At 37.1% G+C, this 21,705-nt stretch overlaps 1 protein-coding gene across 21 annotated transcripts in view; it reads left to right on the top strand.

Annotated features, from left to right (window-relative positions):
- bru3 (CUGBP Elav-like family member bruno 3) overlaps positions 1-21,705 on the top strand; it is a 704,578-nt gene that overhangs the window by 612,957 nt on the left and 69,916 nt on the right. For 14 of the 21 annotated variants that reach the window (XR_015533760.1, XM_087343430.1, XM_087343439.1 and 11 more), the window contains exon 3: positions 778-906. Coding sequence is in view for 20 of the 21 variants with exons in the window: in XM_087343430.1 (XP_087199556.1) it covers positions 778-906 (129 nt within the window). In the remaining variant the exon portion in view is untranslated. The remainder of the gene's footprint in view (positions 1-777; positions 907-21,705) is intronic. The other 7 variants (XM_087343446.1, XM_087343457.1, XM_087343449.1 and 4 more) reach the window with 1 other exon arrangement.

The raw sequence follows: 21,705 nt of genomic DNA, 5'->3' as shown, positions 1-21,705 counted from the left end.
AAACCAAATGCTGTATAGTGAGTAGCCATTATACTTCGTATTTAGGCTTTGCTGCTATCGAGTCTCGGGCCAGTAACCCCAGTAATTCTGAACGATATTTTCTGTAGTAGTCATTATTCCCCCCCCCCCCCCCCCAGATAAATGGTTTGACAATATTTTGAATAGGTCACGACCGATTTGTTTAACACGTTTGTACTTTATTTACAATCATCTCAATATTCGAATCTGTATAAAGCGTTGTTAAATAACATGAATAATTTCTCTTGGTTACGAGCCGTGGTAAGAAAGTGATTGGTTTCTTCATGGATGGATATAATTTAATTCATTTCGGGGGTCAAGAACTTTCTCTTTACCACCATTTACATACCAGCTTGGAACAACCGGACTGCTATTGAGTTTGTGCTAAAGACAATCTCTCCTCTAGCTTGAAACCGGTCACTAACCTTCATCTGATTTCAATATTTAAAATAAGTGCAATTTTACCACCACAAACCTCCTACGCGTCTTCATGGAGTAAGATTTGGCACAGGTTAAACTTCGTTATTTATAAATTCGTCTATAAATTGTTCACAATACATAAGTTCGTCAATATAGGCGCCGTGTGTGTCGTAAGCAACTAACTGATCAGCTGTCATGTCTTTGTTTAGTTGTTTGCATATGCAGTGGATGTGATGTGCCACGGATTGTCTCGCATGCATTCTTGTGGCTGACATAATTGGTTGCTAATGTAAGCAATTTTTCTTTTTGTTTTCGGCTGGGACGTGCGGTTGTCTTCAGAAGACAGAAAGCTGTTTGTGGGTATGCTTAGCAAGCAACAGACTGAAGAAGATGTACGCCAGCTGTTCACTCCATTTGGAACCATAGAAGAGTGCACAATTCTCAGAGGACCCGACAGTACTAGCAAAGGTAAGTTACGTTGTTCACTTTTGTTGAATATCGCTGTGAAATCATTAGCATATGGGATTTCCCCTTTCTAATTTTGGATATACCAAGAAATGTCTTACTGCTGATATTCCATTTTTGACAAATTTACTATATTTCGTGCACGTGAACAGGGCCGTTTTATCCAATTAGCAGAGTAGGCTCTTACCCAGGGCCACACTGCGCATGCGTGTCTGCTCACGCGCTTAAATTTTCGAAAATATATTTGTATGCGCTATGGTCGATTTTATAGTGCGTTTATAACAATTACAAATTAAAAATAATTGGTATTTTCATCCACACAGTTAAATGTTTCCAATGAAGACGTAGTGATGATCTGAACTCGTAGGGAAAGTTTCACTATCGTTGAAAGTTGGGAATTCTTATTTTTGCACTTGGAAACTTTGTATCTTTTCCATTTACTGAATTTAACTTCTGGAATTTTCTAGTATTTCGCCTTCCTGTCTACTGTGCTCGGTTATAAAAGGACTGAAGGGAAATTAATTACTATTTACCCTACGGGTATCCAGGAAAGGCTTGAGTGGGAGATAAAAGAGAGAAAAATAAAATAAGAAAATATTGTGATCTTGCTCCAGTATTACAACCTGTAAGAGCTCGGGTACTTCAAGCAGAAATAATTAAATTCCACTTTGAAGTGAAATACATTTTGAAAGTAGTTAATCAGATTTTGATTTCAAACACTAATAACATTTCCAGCATGTAGGTGGCACTGTACAGAAAAGACATCTGTAATCTGAAATGGAACTGAATGAAGGCTACACTTTGTTTCTTTTATATCTTAACTTCTTTCAAGCACTTTATAGCACATATAACCTTCTACTCTAGTGTCTCAACCACGTGGTCTGGAGTCCTCTCTCTCCAATATTCGTAATAAGGTCGCATTTATTTTCAGTACTGCATCACATTTCTCGCATCCTTTTTTATTAATATTGACTGACGCATCACACACTATTATAATATTTGACAGATGATGGTTAATTTTTTCTCGGAAATTTATTTAAGAAATTCCAGGAAAATATCCATTGTTTACATGCATGAATAGTTGTCATTGTTTCTTAAAACTCGTACATGAAATTTTAAATAAAATAATTCTAATTTGTTCGATTTGATTTCATTCCACGTAGTATTTGATGTTCTCAAGGCTGTGAGTACGAACTTGGTACTGGGTTCGATTCTGATCCAGCCCCGTCTACCTCCCATCCTCACTACTAACCTCCTAAAGTTGTTCTCTTGTCTCTTTCTCGGTCTCCCATGTGAACGTTTTCCAGGAGGTTGGCTAAGTCCATCTGTAGAATTAGTTTGTGTGTTGAGAAGAAGTGACTATTTCTATGCTAGAAATTTCGTTCTTGAGAAGCTGATAATGGCACAGCTTGTCAAAATATCCAGTGTGTTATGGAACCCGATTGTTTATTACGTGTTCACAAGAACCAGGTTCGGAGGACAGGAATCCAGTTCCACTCCCTGTTTATTTAAGACCCAGTTAACTCATTGAAGCCGAGTGGTAACAAAATGTACCACATGCTTCAACAATCAGTAACCCTTCATTTTCGTTTTATTTCTTACGATTCCAAGTGTAAATAGTGATTATTTCGTTCATCAGTATTAACCAGTTAATTTTTGTAACGGTGAAGAGGTTTTCTTTCCTGTATAGTCTGAATTCTTAAATATCATTTAGATGGGTTTCGTTCGCCTACAAAGGATGAATCAGATGTTCTGATCTGCGCAAGTGGTATTTGGAAATACTATTAATTTTCAAGTATTTATTTTTAAATTGTCTATCGTTACCTTTTGTCATCTTTTAGTCACACGTATTTATGAGTGTGTTCCCTAAAATAAACATTACGCCTAAAACTCTTTCATCGGCCACAAATAACAAATATTTCAAGTATTCCTTGTAAAATTACCTTTGAATATAATCGCTGACGGTTTTTATTTTTTCCGTTATATGCGATGCCCCTAAACATTTCGTAATTACTTTTGTAAGTACTTACACTCTTCTTACCAGAATGTAGTGACATGCAGTGTTATAGCATCAAGATGACTTCTTCGTATGGTTTGTTGTTACAGCATAATCACGAATGCAATGTGAGATTGATGAAAATGGTTATAAAAACTTCTTCGACCGCTTATCCTCGAAGTTTGGAAATGATTGGGACTTTTCAGAAGAAAAGACTGATAAAGCTACTTTTGGTTATATGAAATCCCCCCCCCCCTTCTACACTGTCCCTTCTGTCCTTTATCTTACTACTTATAAAGTCTTGGGTGTATTCTGGATGATGGGAACGATTCTTACCAAAGACTTATATTGGCTGAGTTGATGAAGTCTATATTTAGTCTAAGAACTCTTGTTCCAATTTCTCCCTTCTTGGTTGCCTCTTACGCAGAAAACTTTCCAGCCCTGATATTTTATAACATGACGGAAACCATCAGAAGCAAGCCTAATCGAGAACCAGGTATGCCCTTAACCTTCTGAGCTTCCTCTTGCAAACGTCTTCATCAATACTCATCTCGCTTTCTCTCTTTTTATCTGTTCCTCTACTCACTCTTCATTCTTTAAAAATATTCCAGACATTCGTTACACAATTTGTCCTCACACCCTAAATATTCTGGTTGAGACTTCTCATGGTTCTCACGGCGGCGAGTATTAAGATGGTTTGTCTTCTGGAATTGTACGAGATTCGGCTTCTAGGCCTGGGGAATTTTGTAGCCTCAAATCAAATTTATGCCCCCCCTCCCCCATTTATAAGAGTAGTGCCTATGGCTACTTCCCCCCCTCCTCACTTTATTATCTTTTCTCTTTCTCTCTCTTTGAGGCTTCCAGTGTTTAAGTAACCCATCGACCGGAAGTTGTTGGTTGAATTGCATGAGAAACATTCCCTAATCCTTCTCCTGTAAGTCGTGAGCGGAATTGTATTATATCCATTATTATTAATATTTTAGAAACTCATTGACCTACATAGAAAGCTGCTGCTTATACATATTTTTATTGGTTTTATGTACTTCTTTAATTTGTCTCATACCGTTTGTCTTTAGTTCGATTCTCTGTAGGAAACCACAGGTTATTTTCGTTTGTTTTTTCTGCGAAAATTTGTCTCCTTTCTTTTGCCCTTTACGTCTGTATCCTTCCGCTTGAAATCGCTTAAAACGCTGAAGTAGAATTAGAGGAAAAGGGTTGATTCCTTCGCTGCACAAAGGCCATTGGCTAGAGGGTTTGTTCGTCCGTAAAAGGAACGGGCCGAATTGTACTGGGGAGGATACAATAAGAAAAAAAGCAGTTTGGCATTTCTTTTTCTCGGTTTTATTTCATTCCATCGGTGAAAGAAAGAGGATAAGGTATTTCACTTTCGCCTCTTTTAGAGAGTAATTATCACTACCTACTTTGATCCGTGTCTACGTCGAAAGTTAGTGTTAGTTCATAAAATAGCGGTAAGCAAGGACATTCTTTGTCAGAGAACATTGCACTTCAGAGTTCGAAGCAATGAGATAAATAAAAAAATGTTATGGAATTATGATTTGGTCATATTTATATATTAAAACTCTACAGAAATTATAGCCGTCTATGCTTCTCTGCGGATCCAAACGTTGGACATTAGCTGAAAAACAAATACAAATGGATGTCGTAGACATTCATTTTATCATGCAGTTCGCAGGAAGCGGAATTGCGGATTATAAACATATTGAAGATTTTTGCGAATAAACTACGATATCTAATATCAGTAGAAATAATAAATGAGGTGTGCCCCTCTAAAGCACTAAGCTCTTCTATGTAATACTAATTCACTTCCTACCTAAAATAAAAATTTGACACGTCACCATTACAAAGATCAGTTAATTAATGCTGTTGAGGGAAATAATCGCATTTTATTCTGAGAGTCCTATGAATAAAACCGATAAATAGGGCATATAGAGTTGCTTCATGATAAAACACGTGGCACATATAGTAACCACTTTGCTCTCAAAGATTAATAAAAAGTAACAGAACAAAGATAATTGTGTTTGGGATGTTGTGCCGTGTAGTCTGGTAGAAATTTACCAACGTTTCAGAGGAACTGTGTACTTTTATCAACAGGGTGACAAATTTATGTAGACTTTTCACGAATTTGTTACAATTTGTCATCAGTATTCCGTGTCCAGAACTATAGTGAATCCAGATTGAATACTTTCACATCCTGTTTGTTTTAGATCCATTTTAATATTGTTCTCCGACCTGTTATTACACCTTCTAATTGATTTTCCTCTTATGTTTTCTTATTAATGCTATGTACGGATTTTTTCGACCGTTCATGCTACATGCGTTACCCATCTTATCTGAGGCTGTATATGTAGCGAATTATAGCTATATAGAATATTAAAATTATGTATGCCTGGATTACATCTATGGCTAGTTCATCATAAACTAACGAAAACTATACAAAATGTTTTTAAGTCAAAATTAAGTTAAATTTTTTAGGCGACTGGCTGAAGACAAAAATGTATTCCTTTAAATGTTGCTTTTCCTAAATAACTGCAGTGTGGTATAAACAACATCACAAGCTATTCTGCGGCTTTGACTAACAAAATTGTTATCTACACTGTCAACGGTAATTTAGTGCTAAAAATGTCGTCTTCAGCCCAAATTAGCTTATGAATCACTTCACATCGCACAGATGAAGAAAGAATTGTGTATAGTAGTTGTTTCAGTTTTTCAAACTCTCTATATGTAACAACACATAATCCTTTGTTTTCTGTTCGGTTGTTTTAATATTTTATAGCACGTATTTTGTGTGAAACCTTGGTTTAACAATTACGTATGCAGAAGTATTATGTGCTTCTATTACATTCACGTTAATCAGAGTGTAAGTGTACAAAAGTGGCTCTCACATACTTGTGTTTTAAATACTACAAGCCATTACATTTAGCAACACAGAGAAATACGAAATAATTTCCCAGAGCAGTGTTTTTTCTGACAGGACTATTTGTGTTTGTGTGAATCGCTTTTGGCTGGTTTTGTACTTTTAAATTAGTGTTGGATAGAAGTATTTGTAGGTACATGTTATTTTGAGTAGGGAAACAAAATGTAATGTTGGAGTGGAGTAATTTAAAATTGAACATTGTAACCAGGAATCTGTGTAAAGCGTATGAATATATCCAGCTCGAAATTTTTCTTCGAATTTTAATAAGATATAAGTTTCGGAGTAGAAAATTAGGCCTACTTGTACTGAAGTTTATTTTAACCAAACAGGTTATAAGTGTCTGGACTTCGTACATATTGTCCAATGGCGGGTTTTTGACATGGTAATGATCCTTCGGATTTCGTAAGTGGCGAGGAATTTATTAACCAGGCGAGTGACTTCACAACAAAAACTCAACTCCCTTCTTGAAGTTATTTGCCAAAGCAGTGTTTTCAAGGAAATTTCTTTCTCATTTAATTTTTCGTTAAAACTGGCTTTAACTTTTGTCTAGGCTTGTCTTGAAAATGATTGTCGGTATTACCTCAGACTTCATTCGTTGCGTTAATATCTTGTTTGTTTAAAACTAAAGTTAAAGTTTTGTGGTTAATAATCTGGAGGCTACTGCGTGGTAAAAGTTTTGAGTAAATGAACAACAAAGACTACGTAAATCAGGATCCCTCAAGTAGGTCAGCAAATGTAGCATTTTAGTTGCTAAAATTTTAACAAAACAGTCTTTACAGCAGTAATTACCTTTCCTCGTGTAAGTAATTATCTCACCAGTATGAGATGTTAGGTACTAACGGCGGTAAAGATTTCCATGTTAGTCTTCTAGGTTGTAACGTAGTGTGGTCTTCTATATACATGGTAGATACCTGTCTACCTACAAGTCGACATGGCGTTTTAGCCCAGAAGACCATGGTCTACAATTTACCATTATTCTGTACCCCCAAGGTCTGCTTCTTCAGACAAAATTTTACTATACCCTCGGCCCTCCGTCTGACCTGAAACATCCATAAACATGCAGTCATTTACAGAGGTAGAGCTGTTAAAGTAATTAGCTGGATTGTTCAGACCATCTTATCCGGTGAAGAAGGGCTGTCTGTTTAAGCGAAGAATTTACTCGACTTTTAAACTCATCTGCTCAGGCGAACGGTCTTTGTAATACACGGTATAGAGACATCGGCTGACTGTTTAGTTTTCCAGTTTCTTTTGTTTGGTCTCGTTCTTGTATTTTATCATTTATTTAGTATATTATTTGGGTCACTTTTAACACACCCATTGTATCAAATATCGTGCAAAATTGCTTCAACAGTGGGAATGTTTTTAGTATGATAAATGTTTCTAGGATAGCTTCTAGGTCGAGTCAGCTGTTCGTTCAGATAGAAAGTAAGTTTTTTGGTAAAAATAGTGAGGTTCTGTTCATTGACAAACTGGCGAAATAAAAACATACACTTGTAAGAATAGCCAGTACTGGCCTGCGTTAAGTATATTTACAATAAAAAAATTTCTCACTTCTAAAGAGTTGCCTATTTTTGCTAGGTGCGTTATGTTGAACTGAGGTACGACTCATAAATGTTCAACAGCTGTTCCAGTTCAACACAAACAAAAATAAATGTGAAATCAACATTAATCTCAATTCATAAATTTGGTCTGCCTTAACTGTGGATTAGTATTTAACAAAACGCCATTCATTATCTGGTTAAAAGAAAGAATATGTTTTAATGAAATATTGTATTTGGTTAGAGATTAAACAGAACTGTGTAGAAAGAGTCTGGTTTTATAAATACGCCCAGAGCAACACAAATATTAGACAACCATTCTTGTTACGAACTGGGGGGGGGGGGGGTTGTTGTTGAACTAAAAAGGAATGGAAAAGATTCGGTGATCCAACCCGTTTCAAACTTATAGCATCCTCTTCTGTGCCCTCGGTTCACTTTTATGACACACGTAAAATTCGTTATATACAGAGAGAATAAGGACCACCATACACCATCAGCTATAAACCGACGGCTATCAAATAATCTGGGATTAAACCCAGCGTGTACTGCAGCAGATAACCGGATCTGACTTCAAATAAAAAAGATATTAAATTCGTGTGGAGGGGTGGAAATATAGAGGGCTGAACTGAAAAGGGTGGCAGTATGTGCTCGTAAAGCAGAGTGGCTTGTTTGTATGTATGTTTGTGTGCATTTGTTTGTCTCTGTAAGTATGCCCACATATTCGTCTTCTTTCAACAAACGGAAGAAAACATCATATCTAGGATAACTATTTATATAGAGTAGAATCGTTCCTCAGATGCTGATAATCATTAAGCGAGCTAAGGACCTCAGCGTTTATGAATGTAAAACATTTTGTTGCAAGAAAGTCGTCATTGGTTCCCCTCTTGGGCCATTTGAATCAGATACATATTTTGACATCATAACATACATTGTAATATTATTTTCCTATTCATGTCTTTTTCTGTCAAGTTATCTCATTGATTCTTTTCGACTAAAAATGTATGCACATTTTTCATTTCCCCCATGAGTAAGACGCCCATGGGCTGTGTTATGCTTATCTGTTCTACTTTATTTGATCACTGTAATAAGTTCATTTATAAAATATATAGCCACAAAATGTGGGACTTCGATTTTTCATTCTCTCTTTATTTATTTTTATTATGAAATACAAACAGGTGCAGATGCTTAAGAAAAGTTAACAAACTCAACAAAAAAAACCCGCTGAGTCAGTCATAAACTTTATTCCTCGTTTCTCTTTGTGTGTTGGTAACAGATGTTACCTTTTATGTATAATTGTTCTATCTTTTCCCATTCTAAAGTTTTGTGTATCTTGTTTTCTTTGAATCTTTAATTTTCTCAAAATTCTTTCAAAGTTTATATATTTTTGTGTACTTATACGTTGAGAAAGGATCAAGTACTCGAAACATAATAATACGCACTGGAAGGTATTTAGTAAAGTATATAAGAAGATTTCGAAGCAGAAAATAGGCTTTTATAGAATATACAACCTTGAAAAGAGACGGAACATTGAAAATATGGGTTTTAATATTCAACAAAGGTTGAGACTTATATGAAACCGTTCCCTACCGTCAATTAAAGTGCTTAACTGAGGCTGCAAATAGTCACATCTACATTTACTAAGACACAAAGCTCCCTGTTTGCTCCGATAAGAGCGAGCAGCATTGTAGATCGCTTGCCTGATCACGAAAAGGAAGGCTGTAACTGAAAGCGCTTTGTTAATGTAAAAGCTTCAATTTCACGAACGACGCAGTTAGTAATACCATACTGCATCGTGCGTACTGTGAACAAGTGAAAGCAGATGTAAGACGTAGAAGGTAACCGGATGAACGACCTTACCTTTGAAGCTCGCTGACTTTTGGGTTGTTGCGCCCTGATGATGGAGGCAGCTAGGACCTCTGAAACGTCGATAAGCATCTACCAGACTAAACGGCGGAACAACCCAGAAGACAGCAATCTTCAGACTCACCGCCGTGAAAACCTCAAATCCTACGACCTTACCTTTACGTTAGTTAGATTTCAGGTTCTTACTGCGGCGAGGAAAATATGGCTGTAATCTGGGTTGTTTCGCCGTGTAGTCTGGTAGAAGTTTACCGACGTTTCAGATATGCTTGGTACCTGTATCATGAGGGCGATGAAACGTCTGTAAACTTCTACCAGACTACACGGCGCAACCCCAGGAGACAACAGTCTTTGCATTTTACGTTGTTTTCCTTAGTCTCTTAATCCTATATATTGGTTTACATAGGACAATTCCGCTGCCTTCTTTGTCTAGTTCGACAATTCCTGATTCATGATTAAGAAGCTGACAGTCCACCATCCCACCCTGTCTTTGAAATACATTTTAATATTTGCCTTCCTTCTACGCCTAGGTCCACCAAGGGGTCTCTTACCTTCAGGTTTTTCGACCAAAATGTTATATGTCTATATATATATCTTTTCTCGTCTCTCCCACGTGTGGTACACGCCCTGTCCCGCCCCATCATTTACATCTCTTGTTAATTATAGTTGTATATTTGTTTGGGGCAGTTACTTTTGACCTAGTGGAACGTTTCTGCCTCATTAATTAGAAGCTTCACATCAATACGGCCTTCCAATGTGATGCTTAAGTTTCTTGACGGTGGCAAATCGCTCATAATTCAAATCCAATGGTTTGGCTCATTACCGAAGTTTATACACGCGGTGAGCTTTATGACGCAGGAAGGGTGCCTGATTACATGGACCCTGCATTAATTTAATGTTAGCGCTGCATCCTACTTCTTATTCTTCTTCTTCTTCTTCAAGTGAAATTTGATGTTCACCATCATAATTTCCATACTAAAGTTTTAAGGAGAACTTCTACCGTTCCTACGTTCAGTTTATCTTTAAAAGAATTTTGATGTTTTAACATTCTTCATCTTACTTCTGAAGATAAGTTATGACAGTTTCATACTTAAGTTTCTCGATTTAATACAAAATTCCTCTGTCATAGTGTGTGTGGATTAAATATGTTCCGTTATTTTAAAGTCGGTCATTTAATAATGAAAGTGCTTAATGTACGTAATTTTACTCATTCTTTCGCTTATGTTTATGTTTATTTGATTTTTACTACTCACATAATGTCAGAAGGACATGTTCTGGGTAGTAAACCGAAGTATTACTGTCATAAAATGTTACAACAGACAGGCTTGGATTTATCAGTAATTTGCATATGATTAGATAATATTTATACGTCACATGGCTGTGTGGATTGCGAAGGCTAGGAAGAGTCGTTTTAAAATTATATTAGTGCATATAACGTCAATGGACTACTACTTTGAATGATTTTATGTTACACTACATAAGCTATTCTAGGATTGTCTTAAGTATTCTGGCATTATTGCATTTATAACAGTGAGTCAGCCAATTTCATAGCTTCCTACTAAACATATTTACTAAAGATATTACTCAGATAAGTAAAATATATTAGACGATTGGTTAGTTTTATGGTACAAATATGAAAAATGTTTATTATCTTAATGGTACTATATAACGCTTGCTTTTCGAAAAATCTGGCACTATTTATAGATTAATTCGCGAATCTGAGCTCTGATTTGCAATGAGAATTAACTAAATGACTATGTAGCATGTGGTTTGCTTTAATTTGTAATTCCATAAACATATTTTAGTTTTGTTTCACTAGATAATCTTTTGCCGATAATTGTTTGAAGAAAGTCTGAAGTTCGTCTTGTGGGGAACTGCCGGCAAGTATATTAAACTACTGGGTACTTTTAATTGGAGTTTGGGTTTAAATTATCACTTCTTGTGCTGTGATCTCTGATTGTTTTCAGTAATAAATACGGAAATTAAATTCATTGGCCATAAAGCAGATCTTCAGAAGACTTCCGAAATCAGGAAACTTGTGAATTGTTTTAATGTTGTTTCAGTTTTTACATTTACGAATGTGGTTTCTACCTACAGTAAAATTATGTGGTGAATTTTAAATGTGAAAGTCATTTGATCTCGTTACTAAACTACTTTCGACTACAATACTTTGTGTTTTTATGTTACGTATTTCGTTCGGGCATGAAGGACAGCGGACGAAATTATTTTACACATAAGACATGATCCCTTCTAGATATGAAAGTGTATTCCAGCATCTTCGTCTACGTAATGCCTGAAGTCAGTTCAGTTTTACTTTACACTTTCTTATACACACAGCGGCCTCAGGCAGGGTTATATCCTGATGTAGCTGTACGCAAGGTAACGCCAGACCACCGCGCATTACACAGCTGTTTCCTGGGTTTGCATAATGAGCAGGAGCAGGCAACAGAAACAAGCCTTCATTAACATGCACAACGTGTACCCTCTCTCCTCCTGTACCCTTCACCTTTGCTCGAGTACCCTTTGTCTGACAGGGGTCTGGAGATAACGGTTAGATCTGTGCCTCTATAAGCTGTAATTCTATGCCTGGAACGCAGGACGAAAATAGCAGTAAAGCTACGGGTTTTTAATTACTGTTCTTTCCGCTGAAGTAATCTGTGTGACTCGTTGCAGTTCGTTCACCAGTACTAAGTAGCTCATTAAACGTATTGGAAAATACGAATACAAAATTGTATTGGAATGGTAGAATAAGATAAGGAAGATGTAAGCTATATGAGGGAGTAGAATTGTGTAAATATAAAAATGAATTGTAAGATTTGGGGTTTTCACAGCGGTGAGTATGAAGACAGAAATCTAAAAATGTATTCTCACAGATTAATGTTTGAGAGCAGTGGACAGATATAACACGTTATGTGAACACAGACCTGTGTAAAGAGAGCGCAGCTTAATAAATGCTTTAATTTAGGAAATGTTCGTTCATTTCATATCTTTACATTTAGAGCGCAGGTAAATGAGATTACACAGCCAGAGAATGAACTCACACATCCGTTTTTAACATTTCCGATTACTGTTAAGGGCACACGAACTGAGTCCGCAGGGCATCGTGGCATAATTTGTTCAGATTCGTATAACTGTTTCTATACAGTGGTAACGTAAGCTCCTTTTTCCGTGTTGAAAGGTGGTGGGATCGTCGCTCACCTGTAATGACTTAAGTATGTAAGGAGATTTACTTAGATGGAGATGGTTTAATGTCTTCACCTCGTATTAAGGTAGTGCCCCATTGGAATTCCAACGGTGAATCTACGAACACAATTGTTATATTAACACGGTGTAATATTTTCTGTGAAGTAGCTTAAACACTTGAGGGTAATAATAAAATATTTTGTTGAATGAGTGGAAACACTACTAAGGCCTAAGGTTACATTATGACGAACTGTGAGTTTGGTAAAATTGTAGTCCGTTTGTGCCAAGTAAGCATGGTGTAAAGATGACTGCTTCACTAGAAATATGAACCAAGGACGGGCACCCGGGTGTTTTTGGGTGGTCTGAAGGGATGGAAGGGGCAGAGATCCACCGTCCAATGGCTGCCAAGCATGTATAGAAATGTTTGCCACAGCGAATTGTGTGTATGTGGATCGGAATGTTTAAAACAACCAAACTAAAGTTTCAGGAGCTCGTGGTTGAGTGAATGTTTCCTTAGACCTGAATTATCGTCTGTAGGCTACGTATGAAAATCAAAAAGAATTTAATGCGTGGACGTCAGTGTCATGCAGACGGTATCACAGTAACTCTATAGGGACTAACTTCTTTTCATATGGTTTTCTTTCAGACAAATAATTATTAAGCTGATCAGTACATTCCTTCGTTTATGAAACCCGAAATTTCTTTACAGAAATCCTCCGTTTAATACTATTCTGAACAAATTCAGCCCCGTCCACTGGAGTGAATTTAAATATCCTAGGACAGGGTCCAATTAGAATATCGTAACAAGTAGACTATACCAGACCATCTGTTGAATTAGTAGTCGTTGATAGTTGTTGGATGTGTTGTGATCATTCCTTTCCTTCAAGCTAAATGCACGTAGAGTGAACACGCTCTGTGTTATACCTTTGTTTCCGTAGCATCACTAAAGCTGCCTAGGTAATTAGCTGTCGGTCACCTGACCTAACCTGTTTGCTGCAGAGGAGTGGTGAAAGTGATCAGATCCATCAGTCCTTGCAGAATGTTTCTGTAGTAATTTGATTAGAAGCAGTGCTTTCGGTTACAAATTGTTTTAAAGCATTGGAAAACGTTTTGACGTATACAAAATAAACTGCGGAAGAGAAAGTGATCAGAATAGTCAGATACAATAAAGATATCACTGACGGTTTGTTTCTAGCATGGGAGAGGGGTGAAGAGAACGGAAGTTGAAATTGGTATTTTTGTTCGTCGGATGTATCAAATATTGTTTTTACTTTTATTGGCGAGGGCATCATTTTTTTATGTTCAATATGGAGAATTGAAAAGTAAACAGTCTGGATTGTAAATTCTCTGTTAACAATGTTCCGATATACGTCGTCAAATATCGAAATTGAGGCCGCTTTTAGAGTCAGCGGAAAATCGTGTCGATCCCTCTTTCTGAAGAGATGGAATTTGGGATGCGAATAACGAGCATTTGACTAAATAATGGAGCGAAGTAATTTATTTGTAATAATAATGCACGTTTTAAGCTTAAGCTTTCTAAACCTATGGATTTATTATATTCGTCAGTCAAGTCGTTTTGACAGCAACAGTGGGTGGTATGAAATTGTAAGTTCAATAATTATATTTAGTTACGATCATATAAGAAATGACTCAAGAGTAATAATGAAAGTCACTTGCTTCCGTCTTCATCATTTTTGATACCAATAGATTGTGTGACAGAATTGTCAAATGATATGAAGACAAACGATCTGTGAACTTATAAGTTGCTGCGAAGTTATGGTTCTTGATAAATTTTGAGAAGGATTGAATAAAACCACGAAGGGTCTCAGAATAGTCACTGTTCCGACCGAGATCGGACACTCTCTGAACACACGCTAGAAGCGTAACAAGATAAACCAGCTTAATCTTTGCTTTTATTCAAATGTTTGATGCGTTTCTGTTTGTAAAAATTTGTGCGTGGTTTAGATAAGGTGTGGAAGTGTTTTTTGTGTGTGGCAATTTCGAATTAGATCCAATTGTCGCAGCATTTCTCATTCGTTTAAATGAGGGAATTTTGAAGGCTCCCCGTATTGTAGAAAAAGTAAGCCCTGAAGGCTGTAATAAATTCGCAAGTTAACCAGTTCGAAGGGAAAAGAAAATCCCATTCTGTGGGTTACAATTGTAAAAAGAGACGACAATTTTAAGTGCTGGCAACCATTTACTATCCGGTATCCATTCATGAAATTTTATGTCTTTCTCTTTAGAAAGGATATGTGATATTGTACCAAAGAATTGCCAACACTCCATAAAAGAGCCCCTAGCTGTTCGAAAGGTGTCTCTCCCCTTATTTCCATATGGCATCTTTATGTGACGTCCTCCGTGCGCCACCCCATTATTTTCACGCTCGATATCTTCCCCTCTGGCACCGTTAACGCGCATGCGTGTCCGCTGCATTGCTCCTGGCTTTTTTAATTGGATTTTTAAAACACTGCTCGGCTGAATGGTTTCGAGCGAATGGGTTTGACGGGAGGGGGTGGGATATTTTATCTAGTCTTAACTTTGTTTGATGTCTATAAAGGCGGAAAAGCTGGCCATAGTTTTAAAGAGTATTTCTGTTGTTTTGTTGTTAATATGATTTTCTTAACGCAAGTATTTTTTATTTCATTTACTGTCTTCCTGTTTTACTTCTGGAATTTTCACAGTTTGTTCAGTATCTAATCACATGGAGTTATGTGGGATCGTAGTTTTGCAAATTGCCTTTTCAATTGTGTTCAGAATGGTAGCAATATTTAACCTTTGAGAGTGGGTCCCTTGTAGCCACGGAAGGATGCATCCCAATATGACGGATAGCTTCCGTTATTAGATACTGTACTAATCAGCTGCGGACAGCCGAAAGAAGGTGGCCCTCCAGCTTGAGGATTGAGCGGACTAGGACTTGGGCGGATTCTTTGATACGTCATAAGATAAAGGAAAATAGTGAATGTTGCGTAACGAGTAGCTTCATAATTTTTATTGTTCAAAAGTGTTATTGTGGTCAAAACAAGGAGGTTGGGATGGATGGGACTTGTAGAAAACATGAGAGAGTTAAGGAATGGTACAAGTTTCTAGATGGAAAGAATCTGTTTAGGAGTACAAGATGTATATGGAAGGATGGATTTATATTTGCTCAAGTCTGTTTGCAGACTCTCGTGTTCAAAATGATCAGCTCTCCTTTTGCATAAAAGGCGGGGAATGTTTAACCAACTGAGTGACTACGAGCTTCATAATAAACTTGTTTTCATTGAATTAATTAGGAATATTTAATCACAACATATAACCGATTCAGGCTCGTGGAAAACCAGATAAAAAACTTGTCATTTGGAACACAACTTCCCAGTTACACGTGTGAGATAATATGTTTACTCATCACACATTCATTTATTTTTACAGTACGATACGTGGCATCAGTAACTTTTGGAACAGACTGTATACAGCTTACTAATTAAATAAGCCACTGAAGCGTTTGAAAATTGCGTTTCTCCATATTTAATTAAAGTTTAAAGAAAAATAAAAGAAAAGAAAAGGGAAGTAAAGAAGCTAACAGTTTAAAATGGAGCTCGCCCTGCATACGAAACTCCTTGCAGTTCTTCACAACCCACACTCTCTGCCCTTTGTTCTCATTCATTGTTTCCGCCCTGCCACCCGCCCTCATGGACCACCCTCTAAACAATTTGCTTCTGAAATACTTAAGAGATCAGGCTACGGAATAAACATCGTTCCCTTATTTACCTAATCTTTCATTCCATTCCTTCAGACAATTACTGTCACCTCTGCTTTTCATCTGTAATTTGTAAGTAATGATACACTAAAAGGGTCATTTCATCCAGGAAGTAAGCTCAGATTACGGAATGCATTCGTGTCTCGTTTATCTCCATGAATTGAATTATGTGCTTTGATTTTGAAGCTAACTCAAGAAGCAAAAAGTATTATAATTCTGCTTCTGCAGTACCCATGTCTATTTGCCTCACACACGCATTCACAGACTGTGAGAGCTTGGTTCGAATTTTTGTAGAAATCTGTAGATTATGGCTAACGGACAATAAGTTTTCGCTGTTATCCAAACGTTAACAAACCAACCAATAAGGAGTAAGGAATTCTCTGATATCAGTACCTGAATATTCATCGTATTTAAAACAAAACACTATTGTGATTCACATCAGCACCTTAACCCTACAGTCGTCAATATACTGTTCGTAATTGTTTAAGTTTATTTAATCATTTTTATTCCTTACGTATTTCCACTTTATTCTGTTTTAATCTTTGATTCATAATTTCTTAGTCTATGATTCTGCATTTTATTGTTGTTGTTGTTTACCGTCTTAATTGTCTTATACATGTCTTTAAGAATGCTGTCTTCTGGGTTGTTGCGATATGTAACCTGGTAGAAGTCTCCGCAATCAATACATCAGAAGTGTCTCTGTAATCATGTTAATCAAGCCTCCATCCGGGTAATGGAGGTAGCAAACATCTCTGAAACGTCCGTAAACTTCTACCAGACTACACGGCGCAACAACCCAGAAGACAGAAATCTTCAGACTCACCGCCGTGAAAAAGTCAAATCCTACAAATCAGTATTATCCTCGTCTAAAATCGTGTGTATCATGCGTTCATATTATATTGCAGAGACATTTTGAGGCAGTACAGATTATCACAGTTAATAGGTAAAAATTGTCAGTACCTCATCCATTAGTTGACGCTCTTATATATTTTCCACAAAATAGTATTTGTGTCTATTTTAATTCTGTATTAAGTCGGTAATATTAACGGTGTTTTTCCCACTTCTGCTAGTAACATAGCTCCTTTAAAGACTTGAGTGTTGCAACGTAATTCATTTCATAGCTCAAATTAGTTACATATTTAAAAGGTCGAGTCACGAACAGTCATGTTTCATCTAAAATCATTAAAAAGAACACTTTTTTGTTACGTTACACGTTAGAGACTTCACAGTGGAGAATCTTTAGCTAGTCAAAACCAACAGATGCTCATTTTTTCGTGTATACCAGATTTCCCGTTTTTTAATAATTAGAATATGATATATTATTATGTTCCACCTTCTAAATACCATCGTTCAGGTAACTTATATTGCAGTGGCGGGGAAAATAATTGCTTGCTAGCAAACTACGTCCCTCGGCCACCTCGTCAGTAGCCCCAGCTCACATTTATCTCTGCCTCATTCTATTGCTTGTTCTCTCATCGAGGTAAGCCTTCAATTAGGGACGGGAATTTTGTTGGCACAGGGTTGCAAACTGCGCGCAAGAATAACAAAACAGGCTCGTTTCATATGGCGTATAGGAGAGTGAACCGATATTTTTTTAGTTATACGATAGAATTGTACTATACAATATCGAATATGCAAGCTACTTGCAGCGACTTTTATTAACTTACATTGAACCAGAGTTTAATTCTAACTGTATTTATAATCTAAACTGAAATTTGTACCTATTGAAATAGATCACAATGGCGCATCTGCCTCGAAAGTTAACATGTTTTTTTTTTCATCTTCCTGTAAAACTTTTAATCCCTCGCAAACTAGAATCCACAAGAAACATCTGAAGAGCAGTTTGTTTGACAGTTGTCATCGAATACGTCTACACCAGGAATTTTCAAACCGCAGCTCGCGCATTTAGAAATACGAAAACTTGTTTGCGATAGTAATTAATAGCATTCAGAATGCATTTCCATGAAGAATTTGTCATTTATAAACTATCGGGCCAAAGGGTGAATGTAGTCTCAGATTAAAATTTGAAAAACCCTGGTCTGCATTATCCCCTAACTAACTAACTAACTAGATGGCTTACCGAACCCGAAGGTTCATCACCGAATTAACCAAAGCCCTCCACCGGACCCTGTCCTGGGCCAACAAAATCCAGTTTCCTTCAACTCCTATCTCCCATAGATCCCGCCTGAGATTATCCTCCCATCTACGTCTAGGTCTCCCCAGCGGTCTCTTCCCTTCAGGTTTCCCAACCAGTACCCGGTGCACACCTCTTGTCCCATCCATGCGCGCTACATGTCCCGCCCATCTCACTCTTCTCGACTTAATCACCCTCACAATACTGGGGGAGCAGTACAGATTTTTAAGCTCGTCATTGTGCAGTTTTCTCCACGCCCCATCGTCTTCCCTCTTAGGCCCAAATATCCTCCTCAACACCCGATTCTCAAACACCTGCAATCTGTGTTCCTCCCTCTGAGTGAGAGACCATGTTTCGCACCCATACAAAACAACAGGCAAGATTATTGTTTTGTATACTTTAATTTTCAGGTTCTTAGAAATCAGACGGGAAGACAAAATATTTTGGACTGAGAAGTAGCAAGCATTTCCGGAATTTAGTCTCCTCCTAACTTCCTCACAAGTATCATTTTGATTTGTTATTGTTGTTCCCAAATATTTGAACTTTGTAACCCTTTCAAAGGATTTATTAGCTACCCTAAGATAATTTTGCCCGCCTGTCTTCTGATGACGAGATACTAACATGTACTTAGTTTTTTCTGAATTTACTTCCAGCCCCACTTGTCTACCAGCCTCTAGTAAAACTTCTGCGTTCCTCTTTATTGTATTTATATCGTCCCCCAATAAATTAACATCATCAGCATATGCCAATAGCTGATGTGTCCCGTTCAATTGCAAACCCTCCTGCCTACCTTGGACCTTCCTGATGGCGTATTCTAGCGCAAAGTTAAAGAGCAAGGGAGACAAAGCATCTCCTTGTTTTAGACCGTTCTTGATGAGGAATGTCTCAGATACATATTTACCTACTCGAATTTTGCTGCAGGTTTCATTTAAGCACATTTTTATTAGACCCACTAGCTTCTTTGGTATACCAAATTCAATAAGAATATTATATAGCACTTCTCTCTTCACAGAGTCATAGGCTTTTTTGAAATCTATAAATAACTGATGTACAGTCCCACCGAACTCCCATTTTTTCTCTAGTATCTGACGAATGCAAAAGATCTGATCAATCGTTGATCTGTTTCGTCTGAACCCACACTGATGATCCCCAATAGTTTCATTCGCATATGGGGTTAATCTTGCCAAAAGAATGTTGGATAGAATTTTGTATGAGGTTGATAGCAGCGATATTCCTCGGTAATTACCACACTCAGTCTTGTCCCCCTTCTTATAAATAGGAATAATTATGGATTCCTTCCATTGATGTGGCATCTCTTCCTTATCCCAAATTAACTGAATAAGCTTATGGATCCTCATATGCAACCCTTTGCCACCTGCTTTAATTAATTCGGCCGGAATCTGATCAATTCCTGGAGATTTATAACTTTTCAACTTCCCAATGGCTAGTTCCACTTCATCTAAGCTAGGTTCTGGCACCAACAGTTCAGCTGTATGCATTTTAATCTGTCTAATATCACCAGTATTATGAACATTTAAGAGCTCGCTAAAGAAATTTTTCCACCTATTCACAATTTTTATTGGATCTGCAAGCAAATTGCCACTATCATCCTTTACCAAATTAGTCTGGGGTTGATATCCTTTCTTAAAGTTATTAATGCCTCTGTACAGGTCTCTGATGTTTTTTTCCTTATTATTTGTCTCAAGTTCAGCAATTTTGCCCTTCAGGTATTCCCTTTTCTTAGTCCTAAAGGTTCTACTAGCCTCACGTCTCACGTTACATAGATTATCCGCATTTGTTTTGTTTGGGTCCTGCATCCATTGAAATTTTGTTTGCTTCCTTCGATCTATTAATTTTGAACATTCTTCATCAAACCACGGTTTATTTTGCTTTCTCCTGTAGTATCCTAGTTTCTCTTTTGCTGAAATTTTGATGCAGTTTCTGACATTTTCCCACTCCCTGTTGATGTCCACACTTTCATTATCCTCATTTGTCTCTAAAATTTGAAACCTATTCGAAATTTCAACTTGATATTGTTCCTTTGCCTCTCCCTCACTTAATTTTTTCAAATCAAATCTTTCTGTGTCAAAATTTTGTTTAGTTCGTCTACTTACTGAAAGCCGCTCCCTCACTTTTGCTACCACCAGATAATGATCAGTGTCGCAATCTGCTCCTCTGAATGATCTCACATCAATTACATTTGTCTGCCTTCTCTTATCTACTAAAACATGATCTATTTGATTGTGTGTTCTGCCATCTGGAGAAGTCCAAGTGTATTTATGAACATCACGGTGTGGAAATTTTGTACTTTTTACAATTAAATCTTTTGACGTAGCGAAGGTCACTGCTCTGACGCCATTATCATTACTAAGTGCATGGAGACTCTCGCTGCCTATTGTGGGTTTGAAGACATCCTCCCTCCCAATTTTTGCATTGAAATCTCCTAGCAGAATTTTCATGTGATACTTGCCAAATGTATCAAATACTGATTCCAATTCTTCATAAAAGCTATCCTTGATATCATCCTGCATTATCCCCTTCCGAACATTTCCTTCTATGAAGAATTGTAATTGTTTCTGCTCTAGATCATGTTACACGAGGCTGTATTAGGTCATATTACGCCAGATCCTGGAGGTTGATATAACTAGATCCTATAAAAAGACCTTAGTTATGTAAATTGTCGCCTCTGCGACTGTATTAAACTCTAGAAAATTAACTGATGTGGAATTCCTTTCAAAATATGGCACACAATGCTAGAAGCGAAATGAAGATAAACATAAGTGTGCAACTAATTACTCTGGTTGTAGTGGAGTAATTCAGGGACACTTGCTGTTTTCAGGAGATACATGAAGAGATTCGTTATTGTATATGAACTATTTGTGGTTTGGGTTCTATAAAAGATTCATGATAGTTAATGAAGCTAAGGTTTATGGAGGTTCAGAAGTTAGAAGATTGTGTATGCTACATTCAGAAGAGAAGAGAAGAGAATCGAGACTCAGAAAATGAAAAACAAACCTAAAAAGTACAACACTTGCAGGTGGAAGACCGATTTTGTGCCTATGACACCTTACTGCTTCTAATATTGATGGGTTTCCGCAATTTTATGGTTTGGGTGTCACGAGAGGTACGCGTTTTGATGATGTAAATGTAATAAAAAGGCGTACGGGAACTTAACTTCGACAGGCTTAGGACATATGAAAAACTGCATAATGATCTCTGCTCCAAAGCTGCTGATAACTGGTGTGGCTATAATAAAGGCAGGCCTTGTGGTGTACTGTTTATTCATATACACAGGTACACTACTAAAATCTGTTTTGAGCTGTTAAACCAGTATGTGGGGGTCGTACTAACACAAAGCTGCTTCAAAAATGCTAGCACGTAAACATTTAAATCTCATATGAAAGTGTTAGAAACTGTGTC

The sequence above is a fragment of the Zootermopsis nevadensis genome, unplaced genomic scaffold (genome assembly GCF_977971745.1).
Source record: "Zootermopsis nevadensis isolate Lab colony 2312 unplaced genomic scaffold, Znev_1.0 Znev_ptg000001l, whole genome shotgun sequence".
Lineage (NCBI taxonomy): Eukaryota > Metazoa > Arthropoda > Insecta > Blattodea > Termopsidae > Zootermopsis > Zootermopsis nevadensis.
This window is presented reverse-complemented; position numbering and strand designations above follow the sequence as displayed.